The sequence below is a fragment of the Oncorhynchus clarkii genome, chromosome 9, assembly GCF_045791955.1.
Source record: "Oncorhynchus clarkii lewisi isolate Uvic-CL-2024 chromosome 9, UVic_Ocla_1.0, whole genome shotgun sequence".
Taxonomy (NCBI): domain Eukaryota; kingdom Metazoa; phylum Chordata; class Actinopteri; order Salmoniformes; family Salmonidae; genus Oncorhynchus; species Oncorhynchus clarkii.
Genome location: NC_092155.1, coordinates 5,287,718 through 5,302,206, shown reverse-complemented (window position 1 = coordinate 5,302,206; position 14,489 = coordinate 5,287,718). Strand labels below are relative to the sequence as shown.

Below are 14,489 nucleotides of genomic sequence, written 5' to 3'. Positions count from 1 at the left end.
GCAGGTTGACCACCTGTTACGCGAGTGCAGCATCAAAAGGACCTTGTGACTGCAAGGAGCCACGGTAAGTTGCTAGCTAGCATTAAACGTATCTCATGCAAAAACAATCAATCTTCACATAATCACTAGTTAACCTAGTAATATCGTCAACCATGTGTAGTTAACTAGCTTGTCCTGCATTGCATATAATCAATGCGGTGCCTGTTAATTTATCATTGAATCACAGTCTACTTCATCTTCGCCAAACGGGTGATGTTTTAACAAAAGCGCATTCGTGAAAAAAGCACAATCGTTGCACGAATGTATCTAACCATAAGCATCAGTGCCTTTCTTAAAATCAATACAAAGAGGTAGATTTTTTTTAAACCTGCATATTTGGTTGAAATAAATTCATGTCAGTAGGCAATATTAAACTAGGAAAATTGTGTCACTTCTCTTGCGTTCAGTGCAAGCAGAGTCAGGGAATATGCAACAATCTGGGCCACCTGGCTCGTTGGGAACTGTGAACTAATTTGCCAGAATTTTACGTAATTATGACATAACATTGAAGGTTGTGCAATGTAACAGCAATATTTAGACTGATGGATGCCACCCGTTAGATAAAATACAGAACGGTTCCGTATTTCACTGAAAGAATAAACGTCTTGTTTTCAAAATGATAGTTTCCAGATTTTACCATATTAATGACCTAAGGCTCATATTTCTGTGTGTTTATTATATTATAATTAAGTCTATGATGTGATAGAGCAGTCTGACTGAGTGGTGGTAGGCAGCAGCAGGCTCGTAAGCATTCGTTCAAACAGCACTTTACTGCGTTTGCCAGCAGCTCTTAGCAATGTTTGAAGCACAGCGCTTTTTATGACTTCAAGCCTATCAACTCCCGAGATTAGGCTGGCAATACTAAAGTGCCTATAAGAACATCCAACAGTCAAAGGTGTATATGGAATACAAATGGTATAGAGAAATATTTGACGTCATAATTCCTATAATAACTACAACCTAAAACGTCTTACCTGGGAATATTGAAGTCTCATGTTAAAAGGAACCACCAGCTTTCATATGTTCTCATGTTCTGAGCAAGGAACTGAAACGTTAGCTTTCTTACATGGCACATATTGCACTTTTACTTTTTTCTCCAACACCATTTTTTTGCATTATTTCAACCAAATTGAACATATTTCATTATTTATTTGAGGCTAAATAGATTTTATTTGTGCATTATATTAAGTTAAAATAAACGTGTTCATTCAGTATTGTTGTAATTGTCATTATTACAAATATATATAAAAACTTTTTGTTTAAAATAAAACAATAAAACAGGCAGATTAAATCAGTATTGGATTTTTTGGTCCTCCAATAAAATCGGTATCAGTATCGGCGTTGAAGAATTATAAAATCGGTCGACCTCTAACCTCACAGCATTCTGCAGCGATACACCATCCCATCTGGTTTGTGCTTAGTGGGACTATCATTTGTTTTTCAACAGGACAATAACGCAACACACCTCCAGGCTGTGTAAGGGCTATTTGACCAAGAAGGAGAGTGATGGAGTGCTGCATCAGATGACCTGGCCTCCAACAATCACCCGACCTCAACCTAATTGAGATTGTTTGGGATGAGTAGGATCGCAGTGTGAAGAAAAGCAGCCAAAAAGTGCTCAGCATATGTGGGAACTCCTTCAAGTCTGTTGGGAAAGCTTTCCAGGTAAAGCTGGTTGAGAGAATTCCAAGAGTGTGGAAAGCTGTCAAGGCAAAGGGTGGCTACTTTGAAGAATCTCAAATATATTTTGATTTAATACTTTTTTGGTTACTACACTCAGCAAAAGAAACATCCTCTCACTGTCGACTGCGTTTATTTTCAGCAAACTTAACACGTGGAAATATTTGTATGAACATAAGTTTCAACAACTGCAATATAAACTGAACAAGTTCCACAGACATGTGACTAACATAAATGGAATAATGTGTCCCTGAACAAAGGGGGGGGGGGGGGGGTCAAAATCAAAAGTAACAGTATCTGGTGTGTGCCACCAGCTGCATTAAGTACTGCAGTGCATCTCCTCCTCATGGACTGCACCAGATTTGCCAGTTCTTGCTGTGAGATGTTATCCCACTCTTCCACCAAGATACCTGCAAGTTCCCGGACATTTGATCCAACAGGTCACAGACGTGCTCAATGGGATTGAGGTCCGGGCTCTTCGCTGGCCATGGCAGAACACTGACATTCCTGTCTTGCAGGAAATCATGCACAGAACGAGCAGTACGGCTGGTGGCATTGTCATGCTGGATGGTCATGTCAGGATGAGCCTGCAGGAAGGGTACCACATGAGGGAGGAGGATGTCTTCCCTGTAACGCACAGCATTGAGATTGCTTGCAATGACAACAAGCTCAGTCCGATGATGCTGCGACACACCACCCCAGACCATGACGGACCCTCCACCTCCAAATCGATCCCGCTCCAGAGTACAGGCCTCGGTGTAACGCTCATTCCTTCGACGATAAACGCCATCACCCCTGGTGAGACAAAACCGTGACTCGTCAGTGAAGAGCACTTTTTGCCAGTCCTGTCTGGTCCAGCGACGGTGGGTTTGTGCCCATAGGTGACGTTGTTGCCGGTGATGTCTGGTGATATTCTGCCTTACAACTGTAGCGCTGTCTTAGGCGTCTCACAGTATGGACATTGCAATTTATTGCCCTGGCCACATCTGCATCATGCCTCCTTGCAGCATGCCTAAGGCACATTCAAGCAGATGAGCAGGGACCATGGGCATCTTTCTTTTGGTGTTTTTCAGAGTCAGTAGAAAGGCCTCTTTAGTGTCCTAAGTTTTCATAACTGTGACCTTAATTGCCCACCGTCTGTAAGTTGTTAGTGTCTTAACGACCGTTCCACAGGTGCATGTTTATTAATTGTTTATGGATCATTGAACAAGTATGGGAAACAGTGTTTAAACCCTTTACAATGAAGATCTGTGAAGATATTTGGAATGAATTATGAATTATCTTTAAACCCTTACGAATTATCTTTGAAAGACAGGGTCCTGAAAAAAGGGACGTTTACATGACTCCATATGTGTTATTTCATAGTTTTGATGTCTTCACTATTATTACTACTATTACTACTATTATATACTACTATCACTACTATTATAGACCAGAAAGCATCACTTGATTCCATGGAGGAGTCGAGGATCATGAGCTTATTTGATTTTTTTTTGTTGCTGTGGCTTGTTTCAAAAATCACAAGCTTGTAGGTTTTTGCATATTAGGGAAGCCCGGAATTTGATGCAAAACACATTTATTAGATGTTTTATTTAACTAGGCAAGTCAGTTAAGAACAAATTCTTATTTTCTTATTTTTATTTTTTTTACCCCCAATTTCATGGTATCCAATTGTTAGTAATTACTATCTTGTCTCATCGCTACAACTCCCGTACGGGCTCAGGAGAGACGAAGGTTGAAAGTCATGCGTCCTCCGATACACAACCCAACCAAGCCGCACTGCTTCTTAACACAGCGCGCATCCAACCCGGAAGCCAGCCGCACCAATGTGTCGGAGGAAACACAGTGCACCTAGCGACCTTGGTTAGCGCACACTGCGCCCGGCCCGCCACAGGAGTCGCTGGTGCGCGATGAGACAAGGATATCACTACCGGCCAAACCCTTCCTAACCCGGACGACGCTAGGCCAATTGTGCGTCGCCCCACAGACCTCCCGGTCGCGGCCGGTTACGACAGAGCCTGGGATCGAACCCAGAGTCTGGCGCTGCGCCACCCGGGAGGCCCAAATTCTTATTTTCAATGACGGCCTAGGAACAGTGGGTTAACTGCCTGTTCAGGGGCAGAACGACAGATTTTTACCTTGTCAGCTCAGGGATTGCGAACTTGCAACATTTCAGTTACTAGTTCAACGCTCTAACCACTAGGCTACCCTGCCGCCTCTACACTCTAACCACTAAGCTACCCTACCTCCCCTACACTCTAACCACTAGGCTACCCTGCCGCCCCTACATTCTAACCACTAGGCTACCCTACCATCCCTACACTCTAACCACTAGGCTACCCTACCTCCCCTACACTCTAACCACTAGGCTACCCTACCTCCCCTACACTCTAACCACTAGGCTACCCTACCTCCCCTACACTCTAACCACTAGGCTACCATACCTCCCCTACACTCTAACCACTAGGCTACCTGCCACCCAGACACTCTAACCACTAGGCTACCCTACCTCCCCTACACTCTAACCACTAGGCTACCATACCTCTCCTACACTCTAACCACTAGGCTACCCTACCTCCTCCACACTCTAACCACTAGGCTACCATACCTCCCCTACACTCTAACCACTAGGCTACCCTACCTCCTCCACACTCTAACCACTAGGCTACCCTACCTCCTCCACACTCTAACCACTAGGCTACCATACCTCCTCCACACTCTAACCACTAGGCTACCATACCACCTCTACACTCTAACCACTAGGCTACCATACCTCCTCTACACTCTAACCACTAGGCTACCATACCTCCTCTACACTCTAACCACTAGGCTACCATACCTCCTCCACACTCTAACCACTAGGCTACCATACCTCCTCTACACTCTAACCACTAGGCTACCATACCTCCTCTACACTCTAACCACTAGGCTACCATACCTCCTCTACACTCTAACCACTAGGCTACCTGCCTCCCCTACACTCTAACCACTAGGTTACCATACCTCCTCTACACTCTAACCACTAGGCTACCATACCTCCTCTACACTCTAACCACTAGGCTACCATACCTCCTCCACACTCTAACCACTAGGCTACCATACCACCTCTACACTCTAACCACTAGGCTACCATACCTCCTCTACACTCTAACCACTAGGCTACCATACCTCCTCCACACTCTAACCACTAGGCTACCATACCTCCTCCACACTCTAACCACTAGGCTACCATACCTCCTCCACACTCTAACCACTAGGCTACCATACCTCCCCTACACTCTAACCACTAGGCTACCATACCTCCTCCACACTCTAACCACTAGGCTACCATACCTCCTCTACACTCTAACCACTAGGCTACCATACCTCCTCCACACTCTAACCACTAGGCTACCCTACCTCCTCCACACTCTAACCAATTGGCTACCATACCTCCTCTACACTCTAACCACTAGGCTACCATACCTCCTCTACACTCTAACCACTAGGCTACCATACCACCTCTACACTCTAACCACTAGGCTACCATACCTCCTCTACACTCTAACCACTAGGCTACCATACCTCCTCTACACTCTAACCACTAGGTTACCATACCTCCTCTACACTCTAACCACTAGGCTACCATACCACCTCTACACTCTAACCACTAGGCTACCATACCTCCTCTACACTCTAACCACTAGGCTACCATACCTCCTCCACACTCTAACCACTAGGCTACCATACCTCCTCTACACTCTAACCACTAGGCTACCATACCTCCTCCACACTCTAACCACTAGGCTACCCTACCTCCTCCACACTCTAACCAATTGGCTACCATACCTCCTCTACACTCTAACCACTAGGCTACCCTACCTCCTCCACACTCTAACCACTAGGCTACCATACCTCCTCTACACTCTAACCACTAGGCTACCATACCTCCCCTACACTCTAACCACTAGGCTACCATACCTCCTCTACACTCTAACCACTAGGCTACCATACCTCCTCTACACTCTAACCACTAGGCTACCATACCTCCTCCACACTCTAACCACTAGGCTACCATACCTCCTCTACACTCTAACCACTAGGCTACCCTACCTCCTCCACACTCTAACCACTAGGCTACCCTACCTCCTCTACACTCTAACCACTAGGCTACCCTACCACCTCTACACTCTAACCACTAGGCTACCCTACCTCCTCCACACTCTAACCACTAGGCTACCATACCTCCTCTACACTCTAACCACTAGGCTACCCTACCTCCTCCACACTCTAACCACTAGGCTACCATACCTCCTCTACACTCTAACCACTAGGTTACCATACCTCCTCTACACTCTAACCACTAGGCTACCATACCTCCTCTACACTCTAACCACTAGGCTACCATACCTCCTCTACACTCTAACCACTAGGCTACCATACCTCCTCTACACTCTAACCACTAGGCTACCATACCTCCTCTACACTCTAACCACTAGGTTAACCTACCTCCTCTACACTCTAACCACTAGGTTAACCTACCTCCTCTACACTCTAACCACTAGGTTAACCTACCTCCTCTACACTCTAACCACTAGGTTACCCTACCACCTCTACACTCTAACCACTAGGCTACCCTACCTCCTCTACACTCTAACCACTAGGTTAACCTACCTCCTCTACACTCTAACCACTAGGTTAACCTACCTCCTCTACACTCTAACCACTAGGCTACCCTACCTCCTCTACACTCTAACCACTAGGCTACCCTACCTCCTCTACACTCTAACCACTAGGTTACCCTGCCGCCCACATGGCAATAGACGGATTATTGAGTTGCGGCTGTCAGTGAAAAGCATCTCAAAAAAATGTGTCGAGTATAAAAATGTTTTAAAATGTTGAGACCAGAAGAAGAAGAAGAAGAAGAAGAAGAAGAAGAAGAAGAAGAAGAAGAAGAAGAAGAAGAAGAAGAAGAAGAAGAAGAAGAAGAAGAAGAAGAAGAAGAAGAAGAAGAAGAAGAAGAAGAAGAAGAAGAAGAAGAAGAAGAAGAAGAAGAAGAAGAAGAAGAAGAAGAAGAAGAAGAAGAAGAAGAAGAAGAAGAAGAAGGGGTGGTGTGTGTGGCGACTATGTAGGCAAGTCTCTCTCCAGAACGGCTCCGCTGTCTCCCGCCAACCATTCATTATTTCATTATGTGAACTGTTTACTGTTAGATGCTTTTATTTTTATAAAATTCACCAGTAGTAAAATGTACCGTTAATCCCCAAAACCTTTGGTTAGTTACATCAATTGTGGTTGTACATGGCTGTGTGTACGATTGTATACTCCTGTCAGCGACTGAAATAGCCAAAGCCGTTCATTTGAAAGGGTGTCCACATACTTCTGGCAATGGGGCGGCAGGGTAGCCTAGTGGTTAGAGCGTTGGACTAGTAACTGGAAGGTTGCAAGTTCAAACCCCCGAGCTGACAAGGTACAAATCTGTCGTTCTGCACCTGAACAGGCAGTTAACCCCACTGTTCCCAGGCTGCCATAGAAAATAAGAATTTGTTTTTAACTGACTTGCCTCGTTAAATAACTGTTAAATAAAGGTAAAAAAAAAAAAAAGAGGGGATAGATCTCACCGTCTCCAAACAGGTTGTACTCCTCACAGCCCGGGGCCAGTTTCTCTGCCTGACGACAGCACAGCCACACGCCTTCCATCCAGAACTGAGGATGGAACTTAGCAACGATCACAGAGTTGTCCCTGATCTCTGAAATACATCCAACATTAACACGAGAGATAGGAAAAACATCTGGTTAATCAGATTACCCGATAAAAACAACATACACCGACCGACCTACAGATGTAGGATCTTAATTTGATCACTCTTTTGTTACTGACAATTTTCCTGCACATCTTTTATAGTATTCAAGGTATTCAAAGAAAAGAAAACCTTCTAAAAGCGTTGTGATTTCTACTTTAAAAAGAGACTTGCTTTGCCCTAAAAAAAAAATGGACACCCTTTCAATGTCGATTAATGATAATCCACATGATTTCCCTGCTGCAGCAAACTGGCTCAAATTAAGATTCTACATCTGTATGCTGGGACAACAACAGATAGAGTTTCCAGTGTAGCATAGGATACAATAACTAGATGATTTATAAAAATATATATATATATATATAAAAAAATTTAAAAAGTCTAGTCACTGACCTTCCTTAATGTTTTGGACCCAGATCCTCCTACTCTCATAGCTGGGAGCAAATACATAGAGAGTGCTTGTGTCATACACCACCTAGCAGGGGGGGGGGGGGGCACACCATTAACACTGTACACTAACACACCACCTAGTAGAGGAGGGGGGGTCATCATTAACACTGTACACTAACACACCACCTAGTAAAGGGGGGGGGTCTACCCATCATACTGGCTGTATATGTAGCACCACACCTGGAAGGGATATTTGTTCTGACAGGGTATGACTCCGTCATTCTTCACGATCTCCACACACCTGACTTTCTGCAGGTCGATGGACCCCTTCTTAAACTTCTTCTGTAAACAACGAACAGAGAGACAGAACACGGTGAGGTTTTGGACAGGAGAGAGAGACAGAACACGGTGAGGTTTTGGACAGGAGAGAGAGACAGAACACGGTGAGGTTTTGGACAGGAGAGAGAGACAGAACACAGTGAGGTTTTGGACAGGAGAGAGAGACAGAACACGGTGAGGTTTTGGACAGGAGAGAGAGACAGAACACGGTGAGGTTTTGGACAGGAGAGAGAGACAGAACACGGTGAGGTTTTGGACAGGAGAGAGAGACAGAACACGGTGAGGTTTTGGACAGTAGAGAGAGACAGAACACGGTGAGGTTTTGGACAGGAGAGAGAGACAGAACACGGTGAGGTTTTGGACAGGAGAGAGAGACAGAACACGGTGAGGTTTTGGACAGGAGAGAGCCAGAACACGGTGAGGTTTTGGACAGGAGAGAGACAGAACACGGTGAGGTTTTGGACAGGAGAGAGAGACAGAACACGATGAGGTTTTGGACAGGAGAGAGAGACAGAACACGGTGAGGTTTTGGACAGGAGAGAGAGACAGAACACGGTGAGGTTTTGGACAGGAGAGAGCCAGAACACGGTGAGGTTTTGGACAGGAGAGAGAGACAGAACACGGTGAGGTTTTGGACAGGAGAGAGCCAGAACACGGTGAGGTTTTGGACAGGAGAGAGAGACAGAACACGGTGAGGTTTTGGACAGGAGAGAGAGACAGAACACGGTAAGGTTTTGGACAGGAGAGAGAGACAGAACACGGTGAGGTTTTGGACAGGAGAGAGAGACAGAACACGGTGAGGTTTTGGACAGGAGAGAGCCAGAACACGGTGAGGTTTTGGACAGGAGAGAGACAGAACACGGTGAGGTTTTGGACAGGAGAGAGAGACAGAACACGGTGAGGTTTTGGACAGGAGAGAGAGACAGAACACGGTGAGGTTTTGGACAGGAGAGAGAGACAGAACACGGTAAGGTTTTGGACAGGAGAGAGAGACAGAACACGGTGAGGTTTTGGACAGGAGAGAGCCAGAACACGGTGAGGTTTTGGACAGGAGAGAGACAGAACACGGTGAGGTTTTGGACAGGAGAGAGACAGAACACGGTGAGGTTTTGGACAGGAGAGAGACAGAACACGGTGAGGTTTTGGACAGGAGAGAGACAGAACACGGTGAGGTTTTGGACAGGAGAGAGACAGAACACGGTGAGGTTTTGGACAGTAGAGAGACAGAAAGACAGAACACATGAGGTTTTGGACAGGAGAGAGACAGAAAACGGTGAGGTTTTGGACAGGAGAGAGACAGAACACGGTGAGGTTTTGGACAGGAGAGAGAGACAGAACACGGTGAGGTTTTGGACAGGAGAGAGAGACAGAACACGGTGAGGTTTTGGACAGGAGAGAGACAGAACACGGTGAGGTTTTGGACAGGAGAGAGACAGAACACGGTGAGGTTTTGGACAGGAGAGAGAGACAGAACACGGTGAGGTTTTGGACAGGAGAGAGAGACAGAACACGGTGAGGTTTTGGACAGGAGAGAGAGACAGAACACTGTGAGGTTTTGGACAGGAGAGAGAGACAGAACACTGAGGTTTTGGACAGGAGAGAGACAGAACACGGTGAGGTTTTGGACAGGAGAGAGAGACAGAACACGGTGAGGTTTTGGACAGGAAAGAGAGACAGAACACGGTGAGGTTTTGGACAGGAGAGAGAGACAGAACACGGTGAGGTTTTGGACAGGAGAGAGAGACAGAACACGGTGAGGTTTTGGACAGGAGAGAGAGACAGAACACGGTAAGGTTTTGGACAGGAGAGAGAGACAGAACACGGTGAGGTTTTGGACAGGAGAGAGAGACAGAACACGGTGAGGTTTTGGACAGGAAAGAGAGACAGAACACGGTGAGGTTTTGGACAGGAGAGAGAGACAGAACACGGTGAGGTTTTGGACAGGAGAGAGAGACAGAACACGGTGAGGTTTTGGACAGGAGAGAGAGACAGAACACGGTAAGGTTTTGGACAGGAGAGAGAGACAGAACACGGTGAGGTTTTGGACAGGAGAGAGAGACAGAACACGGTGAGGTTTTGGACAGGAGAGAGACAGAACACGGTGAGGTTTTGGACAGGAGAGAGACAGAACACAGTGAGGTTTTGGACAGTAGAGAGACAGAACACAGTGAGGTTTTGGACAGTAGAGAGACAGAACACGGTGAGGTTTTGGACAGGAGAGAGACAGAACACGGTGAGGTTTTGGACAGGAGAGAGACAGAACACGGTGAGGTTTTGGACAGGAGAGAGACAGAACACGGTGAGGTTTTGGACAGTAGAGAGACAGAAAGACAGAACACGGTGAGGTTTTGGACAGGAGAGAGAGACAGAACACGGTGAGGTTTTGGACAGGAGAGAGAGACAGAACACGGTGAGGTTTTGGACAGGAGAGAGAGACAGAACACGGTGAGGTTTTGGACAGGAGAGAGAGACAGAACACGGTGAGGTTTTGGACAGGAGAGAGAGACAGAACACGGTGAGGTTTTGGACAGGAGAGAGAGACAGAACACGGTGAGGTTTTGGACAGGAGAGAGACAGAACACATGAGGTTTTGGACAGGAGAGAGACAGAACACGGTGAGGTTTTGGACAGGAGAGAGACAGAACACGGTGAGGTTTTGGACAGGAGAGAGACAGAACACGGTGAGGTTTTGGACAGGAGAGAGACAGAACACGGTGAGGTTTTGGACAGGAGAGAGACAGAACACGGTGAGGTTTTGGACAGGAGAGAGACAGAACACAGTGAGGTTTTGGACAGTAGAGAGGTGTATGTGTATAGCCACACCTGGTCACATTCACACAAGTTATCAAATGCTTGTTCATTTCAAAAACACTACATATGTAGAAAAGGAACAATAAATAAACTAGTTTGACTAACAGGATATGGGCCCAGTCAGACACGAGACCTAAAGGATATGGGCCCAGTCAGACACGAGACCTAAAGGAAATGGGCCCAGTCAGACACGAGACCTAAAGGAAATGGGCCCAGTCAGACAGGAGACCTAAAGGAAATGGGCCCAGTCAGACAGGAGACCTAAAAAGGAAATGGGTCCAGTCAGACAGGAGACCTAAAAAGGAAATGGGTCCAGTCAGACAGGAGACCTAAAAAGGAAATGGGTCCAGTCAGACAGGAGACCTAAAAAGGAAATGGGTCCAGTCAGACAGGAGACCTAAAAAGGAAATGGGTCCAGTCAGACAGGAGACCTAAAAAGGAAATGGGTCCAGTCAGACAGGAGACCTAAAAAGGAAATGGGTCCAGTCAGACAGGAGACCTAAAAAGGAAATGGGTCCAGTCAGACAGGAGACCTAAAAAGGAAATGGGTCCAGTCAGACAGGAGACCTAAAGGAAATGGGCCCAGTCAGACAGGAGACCTAAAGGAAATGGGTCCAGTCAGACAGGAGACCTAAAGGAAATGGGCCCAGTCAGACACGAGACCTAAAGGAAATGGGCCCAGTCAGACAGGAGACCTAAAGGAAATGGGCCCAGTCAGACAGGAGACCTAAAAAGGAAATGGGTCCAGTCAGACAGGAGACTGAAAGGAAATAGGAGCAGTCCATACATAACCTCCATCGTACAGGGAAAGGTATGTGTCTGCCAGTCTCACCTCTGCTCTGAGCTCATAGTATGTGAGCTTGGTCTTGGTGAGGACGAACACTCTCTCCTTGTAGTTCAGTGGTGACGTCAACCTCTTCTGCTGAGACCGCTTGATCAGGGTCTCCTCCAATAGCGTGTCAGCACTCATCTTGGACCCGCCCACTCCCTCCACTCTGCCATCGAACACTGACTGGACCCACCCGGACCGGAGAATATAATAGAAAATAGTGGAATAGAATAGAAAATAGTGGAATAGAATAGAAAATAGTGGAATAGAATAGAATAGAATACAAGCGTGATGTCAAAATGCTACTATATGAAGGTGCTTAAATCTGATTGAAAACAACCCCAGGTACTTTGCCCTTTGGTAGGTTGTGATATCAGCTTTGAAGTGATCTGATAATGGTAATCTCTTCTCACTAGATCACTAAATCCTTTACAGATCACCTCCTTCGGAAAGTATTCAGACCCTTTGTCCACATTGGTTTTTTTTTTATAGAAATGTTTGCACATTTATTAAAATGTACAACTAAATTGAGGTCAGGTGCATACTGTTTCCATTTATCATCCTTGAGATGTTTCTACAACTTGATTGGAGTCCACCTGTGGTAAATTAAATTGATTGGACATGATTTGGAAAGGCACACACCCGTCTATATAAAAAGGTCCCACAGTTGACAGTGCATCTCAAAACAAAAACCAAGCCATGAGGTCGAAGGAATTGTCCATAGAGCTCAGAGACAGGATTGTTTTGAGGCACAGATCTGGGGAAAGGTACCAAAACATTTCTGCAGTATTGAAGGTCCCCACAACACAGTGACCTCCATCAGTCTTAAATGGAAGAAGTTTGGAACCACTAAGACTCTTCCTAGAGCTGGCCGCCCGGCCAAACTGAGCAATCAGGGGAGAAAGGCCTTGGTCAGGGAGGTGACCGAGAACCAGATGGTCACTCTGACTGAAGCTCTGAGTTCCTGTGTGGTGATGGGAGAACCTTCCAGAAGGTCAACCATCTCTGCAGCACTCCACCAATCAGGCCTTTATGGTAGTGTGGCCAGACGGAAGCCACTCCTCAGTAAAAGGCACATGATTGCCCACTGAAAGTTTTCCAAAAGGCACCTAAATGACTCTGACCGTGAGAAACAAGATTCTCTGGTCTGATGAAACCAAGATTGAACTCTTGGTCCTGAATGCCAAGCGTCACGTCTGAAGGAAACCTGGCACCATCCCTACGGTGAAGCATGGTGATGGCAGCATCATGCTGTGGGGATGTTTTTCAGCGGTAGGAACTGGGAGGCTAGTCAGAATCAAGGTAAAGATGAATGGAGCAAAGTACAGAGAGATCCTTGATGAAGTCCTGAGTGCTCTGGAGCAGGTTCTTAGATTGGGGCGATCTTATGCACACAGCCAAGACAACACTGGAGTGGCTTGAGAGGATCTGCAGAGAAGAATCTGAGAAACTCCCCAAATACAGGAGTGCCTGTGCCACCAGAGACTCTGGGTCCGATCCCAGGCTCTGCTGCAGCCGGCAGCGACCGGGAGGTCCATGGGGCGACGCACAATTGGCCTAGTGTCGTCCGGGGTAGGGAGGGTTTGGCCGGTAGGGATATCCTTGTCTCATCGCGCACTAGCGACTCCTGTGGCGGGCCGGGCGCTGTGCACGCTAACCAAGGTCGCCAGGTGCACGGTGTTTCCTCCAACACATTGGTGCGGCTGGCTTCCGGGTTGGAGGCGCGCTGTGTTAAAGAAGCAGTGCAGCTTGGTTGGGTTTTGTTTCGGAAGACGCATGGATTCTGACCTTTGTCGGTCCCGAGTCCATACGGGAGTTGTCGCGATGAGACAAGATAGTAACTACTAACAATTGGACACCATGAAATTGGGAAGAAAAAGGGGGGTAAAAAGAATACAGGTGTGCCAAGCTTGTAGCGTCATACCCAAGACTCAAGGCTGTTATCGCTGCCAAAGATGCTTCAACAAAGTAAAGGGTTGGAATACTTATGTAAATGTGATATTTCAGTTAATTTTTTTATTAATCTTTTACATTTGCAAACATTTCTGAAAACGTGTTTTTGCTTTGTCATTTTTGGCTATTGATCAGGATATTTAACAAAAATATATCATTTTAATCAATTTTAGATGAAAGCTGTAATGTAACAAGATATGGAAAAAGTCAACGGGTCTGAATACTCTGAATGCACTGGACTCTGGCATTAAACCTCTTGAAGCTAGGGGGCAGTATTTTGATGTTCGGATAAAAAACGTTCCCAAAGTAAACGGCCTATTTCTCAGGCCCAGAAGCTAGAATATGCATATAATTGGCGGATTGGGATAGAAAACACTCTAAAGTTTCCAAAACTGTCAAAATATTGTCTGTGAGTATAACAGAACTGATATTGCAGGCGAAAACCTGAGGAAAAACCAACCAGGAAGTGCTGTTTTTCTGAAACTACTCTTTTCCATTGCAAGCCTATCCTCCATTTAAAGGGATGTCAACCAGATTCCTTTCCCTATGGATTCCACAGGGTGTGAATAGTCTTTAGACATAGTTTCAGGCTTTTATTTTGAAAAATGAGCGAGAATGATCACATTGCGTCAGTGGATAGCTAGGTGTCCCCAGATTTGTCCATGCGCAAG

At 46.1% G+C, this 14,489-nt stretch overlaps 2 protein-coding genes across 3 annotated transcripts in view; one reads left to right on the top strand and one right to left on the bottom strand.

The window, feature by feature from the left end:
• Positions 1 to 14,489, top strand: part of LOC139415792 (galactose-specific lectin nattectin-like) — a 1,187,935-nt gene that overhangs the window by 188,592 nt on the left and 984,854 nt on the right. The window lies entirely within an intron of this gene.
• Positions 1 to 14,489, bottom strand: part of LOC139415786 (tyrosine-protein kinase Tec-like) — a 42,119-nt gene that overhangs the window by 23,248 nt on the left and 4,382 nt on the right. The window contains exons 2-5 of the mRNA XM_071163874.1: positions 11,869 to 12,048; positions 8,127 to 8,228; positions 7,890 to 7,971; positions 7,317 to 7,445 (exon numbers count right to left, since the gene is read on the bottom strand). Of these exons, the coding sequence (XP_071019975.1) occupies positions 7,317 to 7,445; positions 7,890 to 7,971; positions 8,127 to 8,228; positions 11,869 to 12,006 (451 nt within the window). The 5' untranslated portion in view covers positions 12,007 to 12,048. The remainder of the gene's footprint in view (positions 1 to 7,316; positions 7,446 to 7,889; positions 7,972 to 8,126; positions 8,229 to 11,868; positions 12,049 to 14,489) is intronic.